Below are 27193 nucleotides of genomic sequence, written 5' to 3'. Positions count from 1 at the left end.
CTACCTTCCTTCCTTCCTTCCTTCCTTCCTTCCTTCCTTCCTTCCTTCCTTCCTTCCTTCCTTCTTTCCTTCCTTCCTTCCTTCCTCCCTCCCTCCCTCCTTAACTTATGTTTCTTAAATCTTCTTGAAATGGAACCCAGATCTTTACACAATTGTAATTTGGGACCTTGCCTATGGCAGCCAATCTCCTATGATTTCTATCTTTTGTATGTACTTTCTTTTCATAAATACTTTTCAGAGGCTGACCCCACCCCTCTTTCCTTTTTTGTTGTAAGGTGTGAAGATCAAGTTAAATATAATTTAGAGGTCCACAGAAAATCAAGATTTCAAAGAGACTTCCAACCTAAAGCTGGAAACTCTTGTTATCACACCCTTGATGAGTGGTTATTCAGTCGCTCCTATAATACTTCCAGTAACAATGAACTTATTATCTGCCCAAGTAACCTTTTCCGCTTCTCAGTGGCTCTGATTCTCAAGAAGTTCTTCTTTATATTGAGTTGAAATCTACCCCTTGGTATTTCCATCCACTGATCTTAGTGAGGCCCTCTGGAGACAAGCAGAATAAGTCTAAATTAGGAGTTTGTTCAGAATGAAAAAGGGTAAGAAGTATGACCTTAAGGGCTCACCAGGGTTTTCCCTTACCTGACATGAGTTGAGGATTTTGGAAATATTTAGAAAATGTCTGGCAAGTATTATTTATATCATGCAATCTCTGCATAGCATAGGCTTTTGTCTGAATCTATAGATATTACATGAATATACTGTCATTAAGTTCATTGTACAGATGGGGAAACCAGGAATATGACAGCTTATGAACTGCCCCCCGCCATCCACACACTCGAGAGTCAAGATTCAAAAAAGATCTTCCTATTGGAAGTCCAGACCTCTACCTATAGCATCACACTGATTTGTCCTCTGGTGCCTAGGGGAATGTCTCTCTATGTTGGCAGAGAAGATGAGTAATTTTTAGTGCTAGAAGGAAGTCCTCAGGCCTGCAGGGCAGGGACACCTGCAGGAGTTTGCTGCCCTGCTTTATTGTACTGCGACTGCTGCAACAGTTAATTCATTAAAATATGCCCAAAATGGGAACTGAAAGCATATGCTTGTTTAAGTCTTCTGCAACCTGGCTTAATCGCTGTCATTGGCAGGCCATGGCTGGGGGGAGGGAGATTGGTTCTTCATTTATTAAACACGAAGAACTGGAAGTGGGGGTGGAGGGGGTGAAGGCTTGATTCTCACTTGTTTAAATCAGCAAGTGCTGATTGAAGTTGGTGGGAGGAAAGGACAAAGACCATGTATTTTCTAATAGGAATTTGCTGAAAGTGGCCTCAGAACTGGGGAGGGGGGGGAAGGGTCAGGTAGGAAGGGAGGACTATGTCAGAATGAAAAGAGCAAAATGGAACTAGTTTGAGCAAGCTGTACCCTCAGCGGAACAGCACGCGCTCCCCATCATGCCTCTGCTGGCTCTCACTTTTTAAAGCTGATTAGGAAATAGTCTTTTAGCCATCTCCTGTGAAAACGCAGCACTACCCTGGTTCCAAATGCCTTTGCCTTGACTGACCTACCCCTCATCCTTAAGCAACAACTTCTAGGCCTCGATTGGCTCTGATGGTGATAGCCTAGCTGCTCTCTGCCTAGTACAACTACTGCAAAAAATTTTGTTTAAAGTTCACGTCCTGTGACTAATGTCCTGCTCTAAAATGCAACTAGCTACACGTGTGTATGTATGAATGTGTGTATGCATATAATCCATGTACAGGGATATATGTAAATAACATGTATATATTATATATCTATATATGTCAATTTTTATTTTATTTTTTGGAGAGGTAGTATGGCTTTTGAGAGAGACAGAGATAGACACACACAGAGCGAGAGTGAAAGCAAGAGCGAGCGAGAGAGAGAGAGAGAGAGAGAGAGAGAGAGAGAGAGAGAGAGAGAGAGAGAGAGAGAGAGAGAGAGATACCTCTACTCTGTATTCCTACCTCTAAGTTTCTCTGACCTTTGTGATGATTCTGTGAGGGCTGAAAATACCAATGGTACTTTCCTTGAGGAGAAAAGGATCTTAGCAACATGATTAATCAAACTATCATAAAAAGCAAGGAACAAGTACATACTTAGTGTCCTAGGCCAGGGGTTAGGGGATGGAAGTTGGGGAATGGGAGGAGATGGGGACTGAACTCTTCCACAATGTTTCAAATGGGTGTTTTAGGAAAATCTGCTTTCATTTTGTAGTCTATGATTTACTTCAGTTCACCTGGAAAGACTCAACATGAGTAAAAACAGATGCATTTCAAGCAACACTGCCTGGTTTTCTGACAACCTTCTTCCTTCCCCAATAAAAAAAAGAAGAAGAAGAAGACAACGAAGAAGAAAATCCCCCTATGACATAGGAAGGCTATAGAATCCTCTGTGAACAGGAAAGTACAAAATCTTCATCAATGACAGCAGCTGCTGGGGACAGTGTAAAAAACCCAGGGCAAGGTCAGTTCAGTGGTTCATGGATTCAGACTTTATTAACACATGGATGGAGAGCCCTGATTTGGCCTCTCATTTGAACAGATATTTGCTGTCAATGACCTATGACGGTTAGTACTTTTAAACTGCTAGCACAATAAATCCAAGCTACAAAAAAGTAAAAAAGATCCCCAAAAGAAACTGTAGATGGATCTCAAAGAATAAAAGGCAATAACATTTCCAGCAGGCAAATCTCCAAAGGGGCAGCTGACAGAAAACATGGTAAAATGGCTTCCTCTTGCAATAAAATAAGCCTGCCATCAGAGTAAACACATTCAGAAAACCCATATGTGCTTATGACCTGAGGAAGGCCAGGCTGTGATTTAGGCAAAAACCTTTAAAATGACCAAGGCTGGAGGGAGGAGGGGAGTTGTATTTCTGGCAGCTGAACTCTTAAGTACAACAACGCAGGCATCATCTATTCCCAGACCAATGGTAAATCCTCAATTTATGATCTTATGATTGGATTTGAAATAGAGTTTGAACCACCTACCTCTTTGTAGCTAGTCTGCAAATGGGCAGTGCTTAAAGTTTGTCAGGGAAGAAGTAAGTAGAGTAAGAGACCTGGAACTGGCCTGGGATTCACAAGCCTCATCCCTTCCCAGCTGTAACATCTTAGATCAAAGTCATTTCAACTATTGGACCCTCAGTTTCTCCATCTGCAAAATGGACATAATCCCTGCCTCACTTACCTAACAGATTGTTATGAGGATAAGTCCGTCAGTCTAACTCATTTGAAAATATGTCTATTTTCAACGCCAACTTCACAGGGTGATTGTCAGGTTCCAATAAACTGTGCATGGGGTGCTTGTAAATCTCCAAGTGCTGGACAAATGTGAGCAAATACTTTTGAAAGCATAACTTAGGAATCTGCATGTCATCCTTTGGGCAACAGGCAGACAGATAAAGCAACCCTCATCTGGCTCTATGCAGTCCTCCATTCCTGAAGGGCATCACCTCCTGTCTACTCTCTAGTGCTCCTTTTCTGGCTATACCTTGCAACAGTCTGTGGCCTTAGCTTTAGTATCACCGAGTCTGAGGCACAGTCCCCATGCGAACCTCCAAAGGCATGGTCTGCTATTGCTTTTGCTATGAGAGAGGGTTCCCCCCCACAGCACCCCTCAATGCCATTTCGTGATGCATCTTCATGCCCACTGGGCTGCTGCATTTCAAGACTCCCTTTGAGAGAGGATCTTGGTATGGAAAGAAAAGCAAAACTTGGGTGGAGCCATAGGAAAGAAATCTCAACTGCCGCCCAGCTAGGGCACTTGGAAAGAAATAGCATCTCGCCATGGACTGGACTCTCCACAAAGGCCCAGATTCCACTGTTCCACTTAGGATCAGCAGTGGCAACTGTGTCCATGCTAAGAGAAACAGGAGCAGCTCCCGTGGATATCAGAGGCAGAAAAGAAACACGGAGGGAGGGAGGCAAGGCATGAGTGAGAAATAAAGCAATGCAGCCCTGACTTTCAGTCCATGGAGGTATTGCTGTCATTGCTTATTGGCATTCCTTTGAATGCCCCATCCCTTCCCCCACACCTCCAGCCTGTAAATAGGTCACTCTACTGTCTTAAGTTAAATTTCTCCACCAATTTACTAAGGTGGCACTTTAAAAATGCCTATGAACCTACTCTGGGTAGATTTATGGGCTTTTTAGCTCAGATTAGGTTTACCCCTGGAAGAAGTGAGGTTTGTGAAGTAAGAATGGGATTGGAGTACTAGACTGAACAAGTCTTGAAAAGAAGCTCCTTTTCTATGTTCCCCATTGGATTTTTCATTGGACGATGAGAGGGAACGCTTCATTCAAGAAGATCTCCTTGCTGCTTCCATTTAAGAGTTAAAGAAACAGAACTTGCATTGCATAGATGCACACACATTGGGAACAGAAAAAATTCTGGGATTCAGACCCTGATGGGCTAATTCACAAAAAATGTCAGCTGGTGGAAGCCCTATCTTGTGCCTTGTTCCATGCCAAACACTGTGGACTTAAAAGAAGGCTGAGACACAATTGCTGTCCTCAAAGAGTTTGCTATTGACTGCTTTTTCCTCAACACAACTCCAGACAGAGCATCATTATACCTAGAACTGGAAAGGGACCTTAGTCCCTTAGTTGGTCTTAGTCCAACACCCTCATTGTACAGGTGAAGAAGTGACTTTAGTATCCTCAAACTCTGGCAGCCATTGGATGAAAAGGCAACTCATGAAATGGCATTTCTGGGAAGGACTCTCATAGCAAAAGCAACACCAGACCAAAGACTCCATGACATCAGATTCAGTGATTCTAAAAGCTATTGTAGACACTGACATGACATGCCTAATTCATCATAGAGGCTATACAGCATTCTACAAAGAGCATTGGATTTGAAGTCAGGGCACCTGGGGGTGAATCCTGGCTCTGCTACTTATGACCTGTGTGATCTCATGGAAGACATGTCCAAGATAGAGTTTCCTCAACCTGTAATGTGAGGGGATTTGAACCAGATGATCTCTAATCTCTGCTAGTTCCAAACACTATGATCTTTCTTCCCTTTCCTTGTGTGCCTCCTTTTCTCCATTCTGTTCTTATGGCCTTCTCTCTCTTATTCCTCCTCCCAACTTTACTGCCACCTTCAGTGATCACTACATAATACAAAAGAACAGAAGAGACAACACAGAGATAAATGTAACTGGGAGATTGACAGCGAGGGGCCAGTCTTTGGAATGTGCTCAGATCTGCCTTTTCTGGTGGGTTATACAGAACATGCACACATATTTCCTGCCTGCCTGGCTCAACTCCAACATCTGGAAATTAAGTAAGCCTACTTCTGGTCAAGGATGACCAAAGGCCTGGTACTGTGAAGTGATGAAGAATTTACTGATGGGCTTGGGGGGTTGGAAAGGAGCAAAACTGAGTGTGCATACAAAAGATTCCAGCTAACTAGGATCTCTCACTTGCTTCTCTGGCAGCTTTCAAATGGAGAGGACTATTGGGAGCCTCTGCACTGGAAAGGGAAGCCCCCCCATACACTCCCCCCACAACACACCTGGAACCCATATGTCCCTTAGTACACAATGTGTCTACTCCTGTGTTTGCTCTTTTCTGATCTTAGATGAATGAGAATATCCTGACATGACAATGCCCATGAGACCACTGTGTTCAGAAGACATCAGAAATGTCCTATTCATCTGCCAATAGTAGTCACTGATGACAGAGGGAGTAGTCACTCCACCATGAACAGCAGTATCTCCATGGATTGTGATGCCCTTATCATGGATAGAAATGCTGGCTATGGGTTCTAGAAAGACACTGATGCCCATAAAGCAGTTACCCTTATGGCGGGGGGTTGAGGGGGAGGGGGGCGACCATATTAGGACTCCATGAAAAGAGAAAAACACTTTCATGGCCAGAAGTTGTGAGGCACATCTTGGCCACTTGTGTTTTCCAGATATAAGCCTTACTCTCATTGTATTTTAAATTTGAGTACACTCTCCCTAAGGGGAGGCTAGGTTGTCCAGCAGATAGAGTACTGGGCCTGGAGTCAAGAAAAGCCAAGTTCAAATGTGGCCCCAGATTTTCCCAGATGGGTAACTGTCACTTAACAAATGACTGCCTCAGTTTTCTCAACTGTAAAATGAGAATAATCAAATGGAATAATATTTGTAAACCACAGTGCCTGGCATATAGTGGGTGTTTAATAAATGCTTATTTCTTTCCTTCTCAGAGTTTTTGTGTGTACAAGGAAAGAATGTGCCCCTGATTGAGGGAAATGTCTGTTGTTGTTTTTTTAGGGCAATTGGGGATAAGTGACTTACCCAAGGTCACATGGCTAGTTTTTTTGTGTGTGTGTTAAGTGTCTGAGGCCAGGTTTGAACTCAGGTCCTCCTGACTCCAGGGCTGGTGCTCTATTCACTGCATCACCTAGTCGCCCCTGGGGGAAATGTTTTATGACTACTGTTCTTGCTATACCTTTAAGCTAAATACCCTAATAGAATTCTACTGGTTTATTGATAATGGGAAGCACACCACTGAGCACCAGAACTAGACATCACAACCCCTTAGGGTTACCCCTTGAACTTTGAGGAAAGCATTAGTCATTGATGTTTGGGCAATGACTCAAGCTTCCAGTGAGAGTCTGAGTAGGGGAAGTAGCCTCAGCCAAATCACTACACAAACAAATGCTATCCCATTTCTCTAAAAAAAAAAAAAAAAGGAGAAAGGTCGATCTTTCATACTATGGGCTGGTGACCTTGATCACCATCCCAGACAGAATTCTAGGACAGCTTATTAAAGGAATGACTATATGGACTTTGTGTCTATTGCAGTCTAATAGCAGCCATCTCTGCTTAGGATGCGGTGGAGGGTGGGGGTGGGAGGGAACTTTATTATATATATTATTATATATTTAAAAAGAATAGCAAGTTGTACACAATAGATTTGCATTTTCATGTACGATAATCTTTTTTTCTGTTGTCTGAGTGAGGTTTGCTAACTGCAGTTCTGTACATTTTAGAAAAGCATGCAGAGCACTGGCTCTAGAGTCAGTAGGACTTGAGTTCAAATACAGCCTCAAACACTTGTGTGTCCCTGTGGGACCCTGGGCAGGTTACTTAACCCCAATTGAAAAAAAAAAAGGATATGACCTGCTCTTAAAAATTAATCAATATGTCACTCTGAGTCAGCTTGAGCTCATTCAGAATAAACTGTGTCAGTTTAACCTCATTTCCATTTTTGATAGGGTTGTGAGAGGGAGTGTGGCATAGTGAATACAGAACTGGTGTTGGAGTCTAGAAGACCTAGGTTCATGTCCCACCTAAGACATTTATTGACTGTGTGACCCTGGGCAAGTCACTTAACTTTTCATTGCTTAGGCAACTCTCTGAGACTGTGAGTTGCAGAAAAGTTGTTGGCCTTTATTGGCAGAGTAGATTGTTCCCCGGGAGCTCCCTACACCCATTAAATCCTAGAGCCAAGTCTTATCCCTTCTGGAGCAATGGTTTAGAAGATGCTATGAACATAGTATCTCTGGGTTACAACAAAGTAACCAGTTACTTTTTTTTTTGTTTATCGGACCAAGTTTCTAACAACACTTAGTGAAAATTTGGGGGCGGGGTAGAAATGTGGGCTAGATGGTCATACCTTTAGGCAAATTCAGACCCAAAGAATCAGGCTTTAATGATTCACAGTAAGTTTCAGAGACACTTCTGGTGGGGTGCCATGGGACTCTCCATGGGTCTGTTCTGGTAAACATTTTTATTAATGAATTAGATAAAGGCACATGTGATATGACTTATGAAATGATCAGAAAACACAAAGTTGGCAAGGACAGCCTAAATATTGGATATGTAGGATCTCCCACACACACACACAGATCTTTATAGGCTATAAAGATGGGCTGAATCTAATAAAACGAAATTTAATAGGGATAGATGTAATACTCCCCCCAGCCCAAGATTAAATACAGGATGGAAGAAATGTGTCTATAAAAATTTGTATGAAAAAGATTTGGGGGTTTTAGTGGCCTGCTAACCCAATGTGAGGCAACATCATAAAACGGCATCTGAAAAGTTGGAATATATCTCTCTTAGGCTATTGGAATAGAAGCAGACTGTCCTGAACAAGGGAAATTATAGTCCTCCTATACCGTACTGATGAGAACACACCTGGAACTGTGTGCAGGTATGAGGACCACCTTTTAGGAAGGGCACTGAAAAGCTGGGGAGTTTTCAGGGTGATAAAACCTGCATGGCTAAGGCATGAGAAGCCTGTGCCATCAGCTGACAAAACTGAGATCTTTCTGTCCAGGGACATTACTTTGTGTTTACTTACTTGTATTCATGAAGCATTTTATTAGCTCCTTGAGAGTGAGGACCCATTTCATATTAGTCTCTACATTCCTAGCATGTCCCTGGGACACAGTAGATTATTAATAAATGCTTGGTGAACATCATAAAAGGGACTCCTACTCAGGTGTGTCTTTATCTTAGATGACTTTCCCAGTCCATTCTAACTCCGAAATTTTGTGATTCTATGATTTAAAGGGATAATCGAGTAATTTTTTAAAAAAAGTCAAATTGCACCAATAATACAGTATTTGTTTCTGGAGAAAGCTGTTTTTGAACATTCTAATCATTGTCATAGTACAGCAGTGATTTATTGCGAGCATCAATGAAAAATACTATGGAATAAATATCAGCTAAGTACCTACAGAAAAGGTGGCATTTTGCAAATGCATTATTTTAATTGTTTTTAGTTGACCAACAAACGTAACGAAAAGCTAGTTCAGAATTCCTGACCAGCCTCAACCAGATACACATTCTGTGAACCTCTTTATAAAGTAAACTCCTTGAGGCCTGGAACTATTTTTTGTTTCTATTTGTATTACCAAAGCCTAGTGCTTGGCATGTAGTAAAAGCTTTATATATGCTTGTTTACCTGACTTAATATTTAACATAAGAAGAGCAATTTTTAATCAAGAAATAAATAGTGGAGAATTTTTCAGGCAGGGAGAGCAGGAGGAAAAAATCCACAGTTGGGTTTTTGTTTTTCATTTTTCTTTCTCTTATCTAACAGTCTCAAAGTTGTTTTGTATCACAACTTTATGAACTTTTCATTTCCTTTTGAAGCTAATGCATTGCTTAAATACTACTTGGAGATAATCCTGATGAAGTAAATTACCTTAAAACTCTAAGAGAAAATATTGGGGCTCCTTACATCGATACATAAGCCACTATTCTCCTGAAACTACTATCTTCACTGAGAATTTTTAATTGCTTTAACTGCTTGTTAATTAATTAATTATTGCCCTTTTTTGGGGGGGAGGGCAGTTGGGGTTAAGTGACTTGCCCAAGGTCACTCGGCTAGTTAAGTGTTAAGTGTCTGAGGTCATATTTGAACTCAGGTCCTCCTGACTCCAAGGCCGGTGCTCTATTCACTATGCCATCTAGCCACCCCAGTTTATTTTTTTAAATTAACTAATTTTACTTTAAACTTCTTAACACTCCTAACAAGAGCTTTTTAATAGCCAGATTCAATGGTCTTCTCTGAGTCCTCATCAGCCTTGTCCTTGCATCTAACACTGGTGACCTCTCCCTCCTTTTTGAATCTTCTTTTGGATTCTGTAACACTGCTTTCTCTTGGTTCCTCTCTCCTGCTTTAACTGTCCCTTCTCAGTTTCTTTTACAGATTTGGCTTGTCCCTCCTGCCTCTTGGGGATGGAGACTCTCCAATAATCTATCCTCTTTCTCTTCTCTGCTCTTTTCTTTCTTCATTTCCTTTGGCAATCTCACGCACTCAAAGGATCATTGCATTTTGAGATGTTAGGGATCACAGAACCCATCTACTCTAACCCTCTCATTTTCCAGATGAGGGGGAAAAGCTCCTGTAGGTGAGACAATTTCCCTAGTTACAAAGGTAGTAAGGAAACGAGGTCAAATTCACACTCAGGTCCTGACCCTAAATCCAATGACCTCTCTTCCATGCCATGCTACTGCCTTCCCCATCATCTTTCCCTCAAAACCCACACCTTGTAGAAACTTACCTATCCCTATTCCCTATAGACTAACTACATGCTAGTACCCTATTGACAACACCATAGTCTTCCCATGCTCCAAACATGGTGTCACCTTTGACTCTTCTCTCTTCCTCACTTCCTACATCCAATCAGCCAGACAAGCCAAATCTTATAAATTCTAAACACCATCTCCTCTCCGGCTTCTCCTCTCCATCTGACCTGTTTAGGCCCCTGTTATCTCTTTTCTAAACTATTTTAGAGCCTCTTGTTTGGCTGCTCTACCTTCATTCTCTCACCTCTCCAATCCATCTGTCACAGAGCCATCAAAATGATCTTTCTAAAGGAAGCAGAGGTCTGACCATTTCACTTCCTTACTCCCAAACCATCAGCTACTTCCCTTTGCTTACACAGTAAAAGAAATTCCTCAATCTTGTACATTATCTGTGGCTTTCTACAAGTTGGCTTCCAGCTCATCTCTCCAGGCTCATTTCACGACAGTGGCTTTCTTAAACTCTGTTTTAAACCAATTGAACTATTAACTCTCCCTATGTTTCACCAAGCCCTCTCTCATCTCTGTGCATTTGTTCCCCAGGCCTGAACACACTCACTCCAAACCTCTATCTGTCAGAATCTTTCTATACGTTCATGACCCAGAACAAGTGTCACCTCCTCTGTAAAGCCTTATTTGACCTCTCTCTATCTGAAAATGGTCTGTGTCCTTACATTTCCTTAGACCCTTTTGCCCCTTTTGTTTGTTGTTATTAAGCTGGACTGCATTCGCTCCACTAGACACTCTCTCCAAGATAGCTCTGCTGCTAGATGGTTCTGTTCCTCCACTCAGCTGGGCTCACTCCTTTATTGCAGCTGTACAGGTCTCTGACAACTCCTGGTCTAGCTTCAGCTAATGTCCTCAGCCACACTAATGTCAAGCTCTTTCAGAAAGGGCAGAGATGCTTAACCTAGGACTGATGGAAGCATTTATAGTTCTATTCCCTTGCCTGTGCTCTGAGATGCTTCTCTAAGTCCAAAGCACAAGGCATAGCCCCTCTTTTGCCAACCAACTCCTCCAGGTAGTGAAGGTAGTGATGGTAGTAAAGAAAGATACAATCTCTTTTCTGCCAGGCTCTGAGGTATTTTTTTTGAGGGGGGAGGGTAGGGCAATTGGGGTTAAGTGACTTGCCCAAGGTCACACGGCTAGGTTTTTTTTTTTGTGTGTGTGTGTGTGTCAAGGTGTCAAGTGTCTGAGGTCACATCTGAACCCAGGTCCTCTTGACTCCAGGGCCAATGTTCTACTCACTGCGCCACCTAGCTGTCCCCTGAGATATTTTTTTAACCAACACTTTCTGCTTCAGAGCTGGGTCTTCCCAATGAGAAACATACTCTAGCTGTTTAGCTTATGGTGATTAACTAGGATACTACCAAATCTTCATCTCTTCCAGTAATCTATAACCAGGTGATATGCATTTGTCCAATAATAAAAAAAATTTAATTCAGTTCCCGATTACTAATACCGAAGTTCTGTTGGTCACATACAAGCAGTCAGCTGGTAAATAAGGCACTAAGGGCAGTATTTGCTTTAGGCAAGTGTACTGTCTCCTGTGGACTGCTTTCTTAGAGTTTTTATGATGCAGTTTTCACATTTGTCTTTGTCTTTTCCCTTTCAATCAGTAAAAATTGTCAAAGCATGAAAAGACACACCCTTACAATAACAGTAACTCACAGGTATTTAGCACTCCAAATTCTATAAATCCCTCTCCTTTCCCCCCTCCCAATCCTGTAATATGGGTAGTAGGAATATTGTTACAAGTTTACAGATGAGAAAAATGGGGCTCAAAGATTAACCAATCTGCCCAGTCACAAAGGGCCAGGATCCAAACTCAGGTCTCCTGAATCTGAATCTAGCACTTTTTCTACTATACCACAATGCAAATTTTGGAGGGTTCTGAGGAAATACATATTTTTTGAAAGCTTCAAGATTTAAATAGAATGTAGGTTCCTAATTCAAAAGATTGCTAACATACTCAGTACATTGTACTTAATATACTTTGACACTCTGATGGATCCATGACCTCACTGGCATGGGCATCTTTCCATCGGTGAAGAATGCAACCCCTCTTTGCCTTCCCATTTTGTGTGATTTTTGTCCATGTTTTTCTAAAAATTCTCCATAGAGGATCTACTCAGCATGCTGGAGATCTTCCTTGAGTTTTTTACTTTTTCATGCATACTACTGCAATCCTGAAAATGACTCAGGATTTTTATGCTCAGCTTTTGGTAATGACTTATAGATTTCCACTTAGTAGAATGTTAACTCCTTGAGAACAGTGACAATTTTCATGTTTATCTTTGTATTCTTAGTACCTAACAAAATTCTTAAGAGCACAGTAGTGATTAATAAATCCCTTGTGAATAGATTTATTTGAATTTCATTAAAAAGTCTTTGTGTTGGGGTGGCTAGGTGGCGCAGTGAATAGAGCACCAGCCCTGGAGTCAGGAGGACCTGAATTCAAATCTGACCTCAGACATTTAACACAAAACTAGCTGTGTGACCTTGGGCAAGTCACTTAACCCCAATTGCCCTACCTTTCCCCCTCCAAAAAAAGTCTTTGTGATATTTCTGGGCTTGATATAATTAGTGCAATATAATCCTCCAACATGAACTTTACCAACAAAAGGAATCTTTCTATATGGACTGTGTGGACCCCTCCATGATAATGGAAAAATCTTAGCTGAGCATATTGTTCTGTTTTATGCCTTACTTGTTATCGATATGGAAAATCAAACAAATTGTCTCTCTGCTCACGTGTCAAAATGTGATGGTTACTGATGAGAACTTATTGTAGACATATGTAAACATGTCAACATGTAGGCATGTCAACACGCTCTCGTTCACATTTATTTGTTGCTCTCCTTCCAGTACCATCTAAAATGTTCTTAGGATAATATGGCTTGGCTGGTTCTCTCATCAATCTCTTGGCAGCATTGTAAAGGTGAAATGATCTTGAGTCTCATGAAATGATGCTTCTTGTCTCAAGTCTACCAACTTCTTTATCTTCTCCTTTGAGAAGAACCTGTGAGCCACCTTTTCGTTTGTCTGCCATCTCTTCATCTTCTGATTTCATTTACATCAAAAAGTTCAATATGAATGTGATTCAGCTTCTCTGGCTAGGCATCAATCCTTGTAGGTTGTTAGACAAGGATCTCACATTTAAAGCACTGCCCTGTGGCATCTCTAAATTTTAAATTAATGTTTCTGTATGGCCTAAAACTTATGCCCTTTTCTGCCCCTCAGCAACCATCGTTTGAAGTGGAAAGGGCTGGCCTGTAGGGTGTTTTGCATTTTGACGTCTCATGGATCACAATAGTCAAAAACATCCTCCACCTAGTAGTCAGTCTTCCACTACTTCGCTAGGGGGGCTCTTCAGACAGCAGGGAGCATCTTTTGATGGTCTTTTTATCTCAAGACTTTTCCACCTTAACAGAATCTGATATAGTTTGTGCTCAATGACATAGCCCTTAACTCAAGGTCAACATGAAGTGTCAGAATGGAATCTGTTCAGGACTTACTTGCCTCTTCTTGTACATACTCTAAATAACTAGAAATATACATATATATATATACACATATACACACATATATACAGTTACAATTTTATTATCAAAACGGTTATTTTAATATCATAAGAAAAATAATTACAGTCCTTTACATTTTCTATTACTTTGATTAACGATTTATTAAGAAAAGGCAAGATGCTTCTTTGTGCTCTATGGAAGAACACCTTTCTGATGGTCATATTAGGAGACAGGGTCAACATTTATCATCATAGATTTCAAGGTAGGAAGGATCAAATAATCATAAATTTAGAGCTAGAAAGGTCATCTAATGATCATTTAGTCTGGATCCTACCATTTTATAGATGGATTAACTGAGACCTAGGAAGTTGAATAACTTAACCAAGGTCACACAATTATTTTGTAGCAAAGCTAGGACTAGGAATCTTGTATTAGAAGTTAATTTTCCCCTATTATACTTTTTATTTCATGGATTTGTTGTACGCTGGGGACCACTGCCCTGTGGCATCTCTAAATCTATGGGTTATCACAGATTGAATGTATAGAAAGCAGCATGAAAGGGCTAATCCCACTGGGCAACTGGGCTATTGTGTTCTCTGGTACTGGTTCTTTGGGTCTCATATTTTTTGGCAAAAGGTCATGTGTATTAATAACAAAAGTAAGGAGAGGAAGGAAAAGGGAATGAACATTTATTAAGTGCCTACTGGATGTCATTTGTTATTGTTGTTCGGTAGTTCTTAGTCATGTCCAACTCTCTGTGACCCCATTTGGGGTTTTCTTGGCAAAGATACTGGATTGGTTTGCCATTTCCTTCTCCAGCTGATTCTGTAAATGAGGAAACTGAGGCAAATGGGTTTAAGTGACTTGTCCAGGGTCACACAGTCAGTGTCTGTGGTCGGATTTGAATTCAGGAAGATGAGTCTTCCTAATTCCAGTCCTGGCACTCTATCCACTGCACCACCTAGGGGCACACTATATGCCAGGCAACATGCTAAGAGTTTTACAAATATTATCTCATTTGATCCTCACAACAACCCTGTGAGGAAGGTGCTATTATTATCCTCATTTTGCAGCTGAGAAAACTGAGACAGAAGTCAAGTGTCTTGCTCAAAGGTAAATCGATAGGAAGTGTCCTAGGCGAATTTGAATTCAGGTCTTGACTCCAGGAGATGGAGCTCTGCACGCTATGGTGCCACCTAGCTGCCAGAACTGAATTAATTCACAAAAGGCAGTTTTATTTTGGGAAATCAAAAAGTAACTATGGTAAAATATAAAGTATTACTATGTCTGAGTTACTAGTAAACACAAAAATATTCACTTGCCAAAATCTTTTAAGTAACTGGAGCCTGGAATAGTAGGCATATGGCCCGCACAGGATTAAATACATGATTAAAAACACTGTAAAAAAAAACAGCAAATCCCCATTTCATTACATGGCTGAGATTATTAATGAAAGATTAAAAGTGTAGTAATAAGCTTGGACACCTTGGCTGGAGCCAAGTTGAGAAAGGCTTTAAATGGCAAATCTGCATTTTATCTTGAAGGCAAGAAGGAGTCACTGAACCATACCATTCAAGAAGCTGATGTTGGCCAACCCATGCTTAGGAATATCATCTAGGCCCCTATGTGAAGGATGGATTAGAGAAGAGAGAAACTGGAAGCCATCAGAAAATAAATGCTATAGGCTGAGATATTATGAGGGACCCAAACCAGAGTTTGAGTGCAGAGAATCAATGAGACTTGGCAAGTGACAGGATGTGGGGGAAAAGAGAGAATGGGAAGTTAAGGATGATTTCAAGGCTGTGAACCTGGGGGACTGGAAGGAGGGTGGTACCCTCAATGTTAACAGGGCATTCTAGAAGAGGGTTTGGTTTAAGGGGAAAGATAATGAAATATGTTTTGGACATTCCAACACTGAAATGTCTAGTAAGATATATCGAGTTTGAAATAGCTGATTGTCTCATTTTCAAAGGGGACCAAAATGGCTTCACTATGATAGATTCAAGTTATAGTGTGTCTGAATATGGCTAATCAGACCAATACAAGTTCTACCACAGGTCGGGCACAAATAGTCCATGTGAACATTTGGGGTAGATTCTCTAAATTTGCACATCTCGCGAGACTGATACAAATAATATGAATTAATCAACCAGAGGCAACTTGGCAGAGTGGATAGAATAAGAAAGATGGTTCTAATCCTGCCTCTGACACATATATTCTAATTATCTGAATATCAGCAAGTCACTTAAACTTTTCGGTGTCCCTGGGCAATTCCCTAAGATTGTAAATTATAGATAGTTGCTGATCTGCTTTGGTAAAAGTGGTCTCCTACAGGTCAAACCACCTGTATCCCTAAATTAATTAATGGTAACCTCTTTTGACCAGTTATGACGAAAATATAAGGTCTTCATCTCTGTTAACTGTGGTAATACCAGCATGTTGATTTGCTATGCTATCCATTCAGTGCCTCTCTTTATAGTTACTTATATCTTTGAGATTATTGCCCGTTGAACTGAAACTTTCCATACTGAAGTCTTTTCCCAGAATGTTTTCTTTTCTCTTCTTGGAAAGTGCAAAGAAAATCCATTCAGTCATTTTTGAGTTATCAGACTGTGGAAAATGTTGTTTTTCAAGCTTCAGAAAAATTGCTGGGCTGCCTTTTTCAGCTCAGATAACTCAAAACGGGTTTGGGTTCATTACATCAACTTTGGCATGTATTAGGAATGAGGAATAAGTACTTTGCCTTGTTTGGAACAAAAAAAAAAGAAATATCCATTTTCTGGTGCTTTAAAAAGCACTATTTTTCCATTTGAGCTGAATGATATATACTTTTAACATTCCTGGAAAAAAGTGTCAGTGATATGCAAGTCATAATAAACCAGAATCAAAAGAAATCCAAGTAAGGAAGAGAGAGAGAGAGAACCTGATCATTTTAGCTATAAGGTGCCAAAAAGAAAACTAAATGGTAAAAAATTACTCACACAACACATAAATGAGAAAAGACAATAGAAAAGAGGATTTATTGTTCTTCAAATTAGCTTAATGCTTAATCTGTCTTTGGCTGCTGAAACTCAGCCCAATCTTTGATGGATTGATCAGGCTATTTGGGAATGTATAAGCAAATAATGGAAGAGGAAATCCATAGGATAACCAAAAAGGCTAATCTGATAGCAGTACAGCCCTATGTACTGGGGCTGTGAGGATCTAAGGCATACATTTGCTGGTAATTCGATAAATTCATAGGACTATCCAGGGAGGGAGAGCACAGGGTAGTGAATAGAGGACTGGTCCTGCAGTCAGCATAACCTGGGTTCAAGTGATGCCTCTGACACATACCATCTGTGTGCCTCTGGACAAGTCGTTTAATTTCACTATGCCCTCACATACTTGGAAACAATACATTTGATTTGTGAACTATGCCAATGAAATTACTGGTTTAGATAAACCATACCTCTCCAATCTAAAATAAAAATAAAAACTCTTTTCCCCCATTATTCTGAACCATCATAAATTTAAGTAAATGTAGTTAAATGCAGGTAAATGGAACTATATGAAACAACTAGTTCTACCAAACTGAATATGGAAGTGATTTGATTTATATTCCTCATATCAGAAAAACACCAAGGTTATTTAAAGTATCTTTAAAAAGGTAAGCTTCTTTTGGGCAGGGGCAGCTGGCTGACAGTAGGTGCTTTAGTAAATGCATGTTGGATAGCTGTGAAAAAATAAATTTGAATGAGAATCTGATTTAAAATTCTGTTTCTACTCATTATGGTAATTCTATCCTGGTGGTCCATTCACTATCACTCTTCAAATCACTTATAAGAAAATGATTTATTTTGTTCTGAGGGAATCATCTATTATGTTATCATTGTTATTACCATGACTACTAATACAAATAGTAAAGCATGCTGTCAAAATAGTCAAAACTTCATATCATGAGATAGCATCCTTGTTATGTCTATCTGGCAGCAAAGAAACCTAAGTCAGAGAATGGTCAAGTGACTTGCACATTTTCAGTCAGGAACAGAGGAGAAATGAGACTATAACTAATAAAATGGATTCCTAACCTGCCTGTAGAGTCTCTCTTTCTCTGTGTGTGTGTCTCTCTCTGTCTCTGTTTCTCTCTTCTTTTTTTCCTTTAAACAACAAACCATGTTGTTTAAATGACATATATTTCTCTAAGCAAAGCTATTTTTAGATGACCATTTCTGATGGAGGGGGAGAGAGGTTCAACCAATCCAATCACACCTCTTCTACCTTTTCCTTTTAGGATCAGGTGCATGGAGGGGAAAAACAGCAGGTAGGTAAAGAGTCCCTCTTGACTTCTATTCTCCCTGCCTTTGAAGATGGTCTCCAGGGAAGGAGCCTGACTTGTCTCCACACTAATATTTTGTGGTTCTAGGGGTAATTAAAGAATGAAAACTGCTTTTAAGGCTACATTTGGGACATTTTTTTTTCAGTAACAGTATCACATTTTCCTTCCTTTTATCAGTCTCATAAGTGTACTGGATAGAGCAATGGACTTGTAGTCAGAAGAACTGAGTTCAAATTCTTACATACCTACTAGCTGTGTTATAAGTCATTTTACCTTTCTCATTCTCAGTTTTCTCACCTGAGAAATGGGGACAATTAAAATTACAACCTCACCTCTCTTTCAGATCGGCCATCACCAGGTGGACCCAGTGCCACGATGCAGACTTTCATGAAGACTTTGACGGGGAAGACCATCACCCTTGAGGTTGAACTGTCTGATACTTTTGAAAATGTCAAGGCCAAGATACAAGATAAGGAAGGCATTCCACCTGATCAACAAAGATTGATTTTTGTGGGCAAGCAACTGGAAGATGGACGTACTTTGTCTGACTACAACATTCAGAAGGAATCTACCTTTCATCTTGTTCTGAGGCTTCGTGGTGGTGCCAAGGAGAGAAAGAAGTCTTACACCACTCCCAAAAAGAACAAGCATAAGAGAAAGAAGGGTAAGCTTGCTGTTCTGAAGTACTATAAAGTTGATGAGAATGGCAAGATTAGCCACCTTCGACGAGAGTGCCCTTCTGATGAATGTGGTGCTGGAGTCTTTATGGCTAGCCATTTTGACAGACATTATTGTGGCAAGTGTTGTCTAACATACTGCTTCAGCAAGCCAGAAGGCAAGTAAATGTATATGTGCTTATAAAAAAAGTCAACTATTAAAAAAAAATTACAACCTCACAGGGTTGTTGCAAGGATCAAATGAGATATTTGTAGAGTGTTTTACAAAACTTAAACTGCTCTTAAATATTAGATGTTATTATTATTAATTATTACTGTCACATGTGTCTTCTTTTTTCTCCCCTTGCTGCCTCTTTACTTAAAACCTCCCCTATTTCCTACTTACTCTCTCTCCACTCAGTTCCTCATTTCTTTCACTCCAGTCTCTTTCCACCTTCCCTCAAACTTGTTTCCTAAAGTTATATCTCAATTCTTGAAATCCCCATCACCATCCCCTTTTTGGTCATTCCCCTCAAGCCATCCACCTCTTCCAGAACTGGCCTCTCCTTGCACTGATGCATGGAGCCGCTTTGGCTTATTCTGCCAGTTGCAGAACAGGAGCTGGAGAAGAGAGCTCAACATGAATTCAGGACAAGCTAGACTGTGCTAATGTTGATGAGCGCACTGGGGAGGTGGGGGGATGGATGAAAGGACCTGCCAAGCTTTCTGGACATTGGATAGCACGTGGCAATGAAACACTTTATGAACCAGCCAGAAGTCTGGAACTTAACGCTGTGATGTGCAGGAATGAGTTAACTGGGGGACCAGCTTCACCAAGTTTCATTTGGCAACTCCCAACATGCTTTTCTGGTGTGGCAGACAACACCCCTTAATTGGAGATTACCAAGCAGCTGTCTCAATCAAGTAGGCAGAAGGGCCTCTTTTCATCCCTGCTCTACCACACACACACACACACACACAAATACGCGATCTTGAATAAAGTACTTCACATGTCACTAAAATTTCTGTAAAACAGGAGACTTCCCTGTATACACATATACACATCCACCAAAGCTGTTTGCTTGTCAAAATGAGAACCTTCTTCTCTATATGCTTCATAGGATTATTGTGAAGGGGAATTATTAGCTTTACATATTGGTTAAATTTCACTACTACCCTTTCCCAAAATTCCCCTATCATTTCCCTTTTCTCTAGACTTACTGGGCAATCCTATTTGACTGCCACTCATATCATGTCAGTGCAGGCAAAATAACAGTGTTGAACACTGAGGAACAAAAACCTAGGCATGGCTTCAGTGGATCTCTGACCCCACTTATGTGGGGACTCTTTCCAGAAGCAGAATCTGTGACTCACCATTGCCTTCTCTGTAGTTTTTGTTCATGGATTCCCATACAGGTTTGAGTTATGGGTCTTTTTTTTTTTTTAAGCAATAGGGATTAAGTAACTTGCTCAAGGTTACACGGCCAGTTATTTCTGGGTGTGGTGCTGAGTATCTAAGCCCGGATTTGATCCAGGTCATCCCGACACTGGAGCCGGTGCTCTTACTTGCTGAGCCACCTGGCCACCCCTAAGTTATGGGTCTTTCTTTAGTTCTTTTAATCATATGTGCGTGCTAGTTTGTGAAGGTCATAGAAAAACATCATCAAGCCCTGAAGCATTACAAAGCTTACTAAATGGGATCTATTATCTATTACCCAAGAGAACCCAGTCTATGTATCCAGAAAATAAAAAGCCATGTGGATGAAGACTGCCTACTATCCAGACTATGACATGCTCTCTTTTTTTTTTAAGCAATTGGGGTTAAGTAACTTGTTCAAGGTTACACGGCCAGTTATTTCTGGGTGTGGTGCTAAGTATCAGAGCCCGGATTCAATCCCAGGTCATCCCGACTCTGGGGCTGGTGCTCTTACTCACTGAGCCACCTGGCCACCCCTAAGCAATTGGGGTTAAGTAACTTACTCAAGGTTACACGGCCAGGTGTTTCTGGGTGGGTGCTATGTGTCTGACCCCAGATTCGATCCCAGGTCATCCCGACTCTGGGGCTGGTGCTCTTACTCGCTGTGCTACCTGGCCACCACTATGACACGCTCTTAAGGAAGTTATAGACTAGTTGAAGAAAAAGAACTATGATACATGAAACAAAACAAGACAGTATAAAATTAAGTGCCAAGTTCCAAAGCATAGATATTAAGTGCCATGAGTTCAGAAAAGAGATTATTAGCTGGAAGCCATGAGAGAAGGCTCTGTGGAAAGCAGTGATTGAGCTGGACCTCGAAGGATGGATAGGCTGTCAATATGTGAAGGATTATGGGAAGGGAATTCTAGGAAGGGGGAATTGTAGTGAAAAGCCTTTTAGGCAGGAATGGACAAGTGCATGTGAGACACAGTAGACTGGCCTAACTGGCAGGTGCCTATAAAGATAACATCTCATGAAAACCTAGGAAAAAGGTAACAGAAAGGAAAGGTAGAACTCATTCAATTTCTTTGGGTCTAGCTCATTTCCTAATACATCCCCATAATGTAGATTTGTGCTCATTCTTTTGATAGAAATGGATAAAGTTTTAAAAATGATTTATAAGTGTTTTAAAATCAATGAGTAGAAACCAGTGCCCCTCGAACGTGGATTCTGTTATCTGAAGGTCTTTATTGGTGGAGTGCACCAATTGGGCAATTCACTGTAGAAAGTGCCTTAGATAGCTCTTCTGGATACATGAAGTATAGCAGAGAGATAGTAGAGTGACTTCAAAAGATACATGTAGATTCCACTAATTGTGATTGTTTTGGCAAGTGCTAGGCTGAAGACTATTTTTGTAATACTATGACAAAAATTACAGAATAAATAAGGTATCAAAGAGATCATTTACTTAACTAAGAGAAAAATATATATGCATGTATTCATGTATTCAGTCATTTTTCGGTCATGGATTTGTTTTGGGTTGTTTTGGCAAAGAAACTGGAGGAGTTTGCCATTTCTTTCTCCAGCTCATTTTATAGATGAAGAAATTAAGACCAATAGAGTAAAATGACCTGCCCAGGGTCACACTGCTAGTAAGTGTCTGAGGCTGGATTTAAATTCATGAAGATGAATCTTCCTAACTTCAGGCCCAGCACTCTATCCACTGTGCCAAGAGAAATATATATATACACGCAAAACCAATAACTGTGACATGAACTTGGGTTTTTTATTATAGTATTTAGAAAATTTTTTTATCTATTCACTAAAGCAGAATCTCTACTATGTCAATAATTTGTCATGGATTCTTCTGTGCCCTCATTTCTATTTGTTGGACAGAACTGATTTATAGAACTTCATTTAAACATAGCCTAAAAAAGGAAGATTTGTTATTAAATAAAAAATTTTGTGGTATAGAGATCAAATGGATACACGAGTCAGTTGGGGCTCCATCAGCCTAAAATGCTTTTAATCACCTAATAATGTTTGATTTTTGGAAGTGAATAAGTATTAAGACATGTATACGAGGGCAGCTAGGTGGTGTGGTGGATAGAGCACCAGGCTTGGAGTCAGGAAGACCTGAGTTCAAATATGACCTCAGACAATTAGTAGCTATATGACCCTGGGCAAGTCATTTAACTCTATTTGCCTCAGTTACCTCATCTGTAAAATGAGGTAGAGAAGGAAGTGGCAAACCACTTTAGTATCTTTGCCCCCAAATGGGATCATGAAAGTTGGACATGACTGAAAAACAATTGAACAACAAGATCCTGATGGAAGATCATAAGAAAAAGCCAGAAGGAGCCTCAGTCTAATCCAATCCCTTTCTTTTTCAGATGAGAGAACTAGGACCTAAGCAAGTTAAGTGACTTTCCCAAGGTCATACAATAATCAAGTGACAGAGATGGGATTTTAACCCATGTTCTGTCTCTGATTAGATATACCAAGGCTGAGAGAATATGGTATTGAATCAGTCAACCTATGTACAAAACAGCTCCTGCATTCTTTAACCTGAAATGTTTAATGTTCATTACATCTTCCTGGCAAGCAAGGGAATGTAAAGCATGTATAAACAACAGTATTCTCCTTTTCAGTGACTGCTATGTGTTCCTCTTTCCCAAAAGGAAATGATTTTATTACTTCAAACTATAACAAGCTTATTTATAAGAATGGTAGCTAAGTTCTAGAGACCCGTTTGCTGCTATGTGTGACTGGGTATTTTCTATTATCAAAATGCTCTCTTAGAAGAAAAAAAATAAGAAAACATCATATTAGTGCAACCTCAAAAATTACAATTCTGATCTTAGATTTGGCCTAATAAGCTTCCACTCATAACGTTACTGAGATGGTAGGGGCACTGTCTCATTTTGTCTTGTCAAAAGTGCCACCTTCTTTATCCCATTTAGCCAGTTTTGAACTCTCACTTTCCTATCCTCTATGTTCACCACCTACTCCCACAATTCCCATACTTCTACTTTTCTCATTCTTAGATTTACAAAGTTTACCTTCTTGTCACTTTTTTGCAGTGTTCACTATTCTTTGACTATATCACTCATAAAGAAGTAGCCTTATCTGGGGACTGAGGATCAAAGTAGGCAGTATTTTGCAGTATGGAAGACCCTATAGGTTCCATTATAGGTGGGGTTCACAAAGGAGTGAGGGAAGGTTATTCTGGGTGTTGATGGGTTTGGGTGTAATCATGTTAATGAACCCCAACCAGATGTCCTACTAAAAGGGATGGTCAGAATGATGCTAACATGCAAGGTGCAGGATTGCTGACATGTCTGTGCAGAGGACTGAACATCACAGAGATGGAGGACACTGGCACATCCCATGGAGGGGCTCCCCAAATCCTCACTGTTAAACTTCACAGAGGTTTTTCTACTTGTATTACTGTGGAATTCGAAGAATTAACATTATTGGCATTATTGACCCTAGCAGAAAATGAAGTTCCCTCTTCCCCTGCCCCAAACAAAAATTTTATAAATTCCATTTGCTTTAATTACACTCAACAATCAGTTTGTACTTCAGAGTCATATTTAACATAACAGTTTAGTGTCCAATAATGCCCCATGATCCAATAACAGAAGTCCAGGAACAAGACTGGGAGACGTCATAGTGCAAACTGCCACGGTCCTCCCTTTCTAAATAACTCTGATTCAAACTCTCAGAATAATACTGTGCACAACTAAAAGAGTGTGCTTTCCACTGTGGTGCTAAAATATTTTCATCTTCCTGACACTCATTTCCCATTAAACCTATCATGTTGTATCTTCATATGTGAATGAATTAGATGAATATCATAAAACTAGTATTCCTGACAAATACTCTTAATATATTTAGTCAAGTTGTTCACCATCAGGAGTCTCTAAGCAGATGACCAAAACAAACAAATGAACGGCAACAACAACAAAAAATCCACCCTTGAAAGACCAGACTGGGAGTTTGGGAGTTGTGGGAAGGTGAAGAAGCTATGGTATTAGGTCAAGAGAATGCTATTCCACTGATTTAAGCCACCTCTGTCCTGCTACCAGAACTTATAATTCTACAGGTTGCATTCAGGAGACAGCATCTGAAAGACGTGGATCCAGGACCTGGAGGAAGCCCTCCTTTACATCTGTTCCCCTCTTTCTGTACATGAGATGGCATTTAGGAATAGTCATTATATGGTACCCAATTAAGAAAAAGATTTCAAAAACCCTGTCTCAAAACAATTTTGCAATGTAGTATTTCAAAATTTAGATAGCAAAGTCCTACAGAAATAAAATAAATAATTTGCATTCATAAGTAGCTAGTGAATTAGCCATTGAAATTAATTAGCTAGATAGTTATTAAAGGCAATTTACCTGAAGAATTCAGTGTGACTTAAGGGGATAGATTTCCAGTTACTTTTGAACTGTTTCTATAATCATGATGAGAATTTCACAGCTGGATGGGACCTTAGAAATCAGCTAAACCAACCCCCCTCCCCTTTATTGTAGAGGTTAAGAAGTTGAGGCCAACAAGAAAGATGAAGATACTTGCCCAGGGTTACACAGGTAACAGAACCCTAGGAAAGCAGGACTAGATCTTTCCTCTAAGCCTGCCTTGGACTTCACCATGCTGCTTCCCTCCAAGCACAGTTAAACCAAGTTTACCCTACCATTCAAAAACCAGGACCCAACGTGTAATCTAATGTATAATCCTGTAAATCTTCAGCTCTCAGCTGTGTATTTATAAAACACCAAGAGTTTGCCTTTTCAGGGAAAGCTCTGCAGAAATAAAGGCAGCAGGGGAAAAATCAGGGAGGATTTAATGGAAACACATCATAGCAAGAGGCAGCTACCCCTGAAAAATTTTCAATGGAAATAATTTTTTTTTGTTTTAGTCTTAAACTGTTGCTGACTTTATCTTCTTTCATTTATTATAATGCAGAAGGCATTGCATAAGGGTCATACCTGTGTTTCTGTGCCATATGCCTACAAACTGCCAGTGCGGCTTCTATGAGGAGATCCAAAAATAAACAGCATGAAATAGTCACCACTCTTTATTTAAATCATCTTTCAGATTTTGTATTTGAAATGGGCCTACTACAACCCTGTTGCCATAGGATGGCCTGGGTTTACTCTTGGTTCACATACATACACACTGTTTATTGACAGAGTAAAAAATACATCTCAGCACCTGTCCAGTTTCAGAGTGACTAGGGAGTTTCCAATCTGAATAGAGAAAACTTTTACACTGTACCCAAACATTCTTTTTTTAGCCAAAATTAGAAGTAAAACAAACACAATGTAGGAGGAAGAAGAAACCCAAGAATCAAGACATTTCAAAAGAAAAGCTAAGTCTATTTTCGACTCACCTGGCAGAAGCTTTGTATCAGAAAATTCTCTTTACTGAGGAGGTTGGGAAAGCCCATAGTGACTGAACCCTCGGGGTCATCCCCCCCTCCCCGAAAAGGGATTTCCTGAGGAGATATTCTCCTTGTCTTTTCCTTCCTAATAGAATTTTCTCTTAGGGAGGCTGGTAGAGACGGGTAGGGGTGGGGGTGGGGAAGGAATGAAAAACATTATAGAGAAAGTCACTGAATGAACTTTCCTCTTTCCTAAGGAGAAGGTGCCTGGGTTTAGGCACAAATAATAACCAACTGCCAAATTCAAGTCTGCTACTGCAGGCATATAACCACTCTCATCCCTTTGCCAATGTAGAACAACTTGATACTGTTTACTTAGCCAACTGGTGGACTGATCCCAGAGGGGCCTTAAATTAATTAGCATAACCCCCTCACCCTTCTCTAGACTGGGTGTCACACTGTAACCTGCATTCCAGCTGTCAACTTGAGCTGGGACCTGCACATTCTCTAGGCAGCCGTCCAACCAATGGACAACGGGATTTTTCCTTCCTTGAAATGTCTCTGCCAAAACTATGTTAAACCTGTCTACCTGGAAGCAGTTCTTTGCAGACTAAACACAAACCTTGCCTGTGACTTGGACCTAAGGAAATAGTCCATTTCAACTAATATTTCTCTACAAGAATTTTTATATTATGAATTGAATATTATTTTGGATAACCTTACATTGTAATGGCTTTAAAATATGTTCTGTCTGGAATAAGAATACAAGTTGTCACTAAGGCAAATTACCATGCCAAATACTAATACTAATATATATGTACACCTGCACATATATGTTCACATGTACATATTTACACAAATGTGTACACATGTGCAAATGCACATGGGATTTAATCTACTTCAAGACTATAAGCAAGCATTTTTATGATGTAAATATAATAACAACCAGATCTTAAATGAGGATCATGTGGTACTGGATTATTGCTCGTGTGTTACTCATTGTTTGCAATCAAATATGTATCTTCTATGTAGGGAGTCATTTAGAAGGATTATGCATGTGTGTGCCACCCTTCTCCCAAGCAACTCAATTCTCTTCAATGCTCCTCTCCTCCCCATTCCCTTATTCTCCCCTAAAAAGTACCTAGAGAGAGAATCCTGAATTAAGTTCAGCTTTCCTGCAGACAGGCATTAGAAATGGTCAGTTACTTTTGCCATGAAATCTTAAAAATACAGCTAAAAAATTTTGTTTTTAAGAAAGACCCATGCATCATAAAAGGGGAATTTCCAAAAGTCACTGATTTTAGCAATTCAACCCTCCATTCCCTTCCTCTCTAGTTTCAAAATGATACAACTACGAAAAGGCTGATTTGTCAGAAAAAGAGAAAAAAATGAAACTAAAATCCTGTATAAATCTACAAACTGACACAGAGTAACTTGGGGGGAATTCCCATTCCAGATTTGTTTATAAAAGGGAAAAATATTTTTAAAACCCTATGATTTCCTCTGCTCCCCCTTTAACATATATGACCACTAATTTACTTTCTCCTACAGGATGACGCATCTATAAACACAATCACAGTTTCTTTCATGTTTTACCTTTGCAGTCTAAAAGAAGTCATTTTGCTCCTAAGCAAAAGACATGGGATTTGCTTCTTAAATGGATTGATGGATCTGTGAGAACTTTTACAAAGGACAGGAAAGGTAAACCTATTTCCCCTTTAACGTTCCATTTTTACCCTTGCATGAAGGGCATGTCTCCATTTGCCAATTTAAATAAAATTTTCTGAAGAAAGTGGAATGGATCCATTTCTTTTGGTAGCCTGACATTTACTG

General features: G+C 40.1%; 2 protein-coding genes across 3 annotated transcripts in view; one reads left to right on the top strand and one right to left on the bottom strand.

Moving 5' to 3' along the window:
- BCL2 (BCL2 apoptosis regulator) overlaps window positions 1-27193 on the bottom strand; it is a 238077-nt gene that overhangs the window by 22335 nt on the left and 188549 nt on the right. The window lies entirely within an intron of this gene.
- On the top strand, window positions 17197-18867 carry LOC138170208 (ubiquitin-ribosomal protein eS31 fusion protein-like). The gene is made up of 2 exons (XM_069099533.1): window positions 17197-17883; window positions 18242-18867. Exon 2 carries the CDS (start codon window positions 18274-18276, stop codon window positions 18739-18741), a length of 468 nt encoding a protein of 155 aa, XP_068955634.1. The 5' UTR covers window positions 17197-17883; window positions 18242-18273; the 3' UTR covers window positions 18742-18867.

This window comes from Petaurus breviceps, unplaced genomic scaffold (assembly GCF_028583685.1).
Source record: "Petaurus breviceps papuanus isolate PSGF00001 unplaced genomic scaffold, PetGlider_PUasm1.0 38, whole genome shotgun sequence".
Classification (NCBI taxonomy): domain Eukaryota; kingdom Metazoa; phylum Chordata; class Mammalia; order Diprotodontia; family Petauridae; genus Petaurus; species Petaurus breviceps.
The sequence above is the reverse complement of the archived record's forward strand: the minus strand, read 5'-3'. Positions and strand labels throughout refer to the sequence as shown.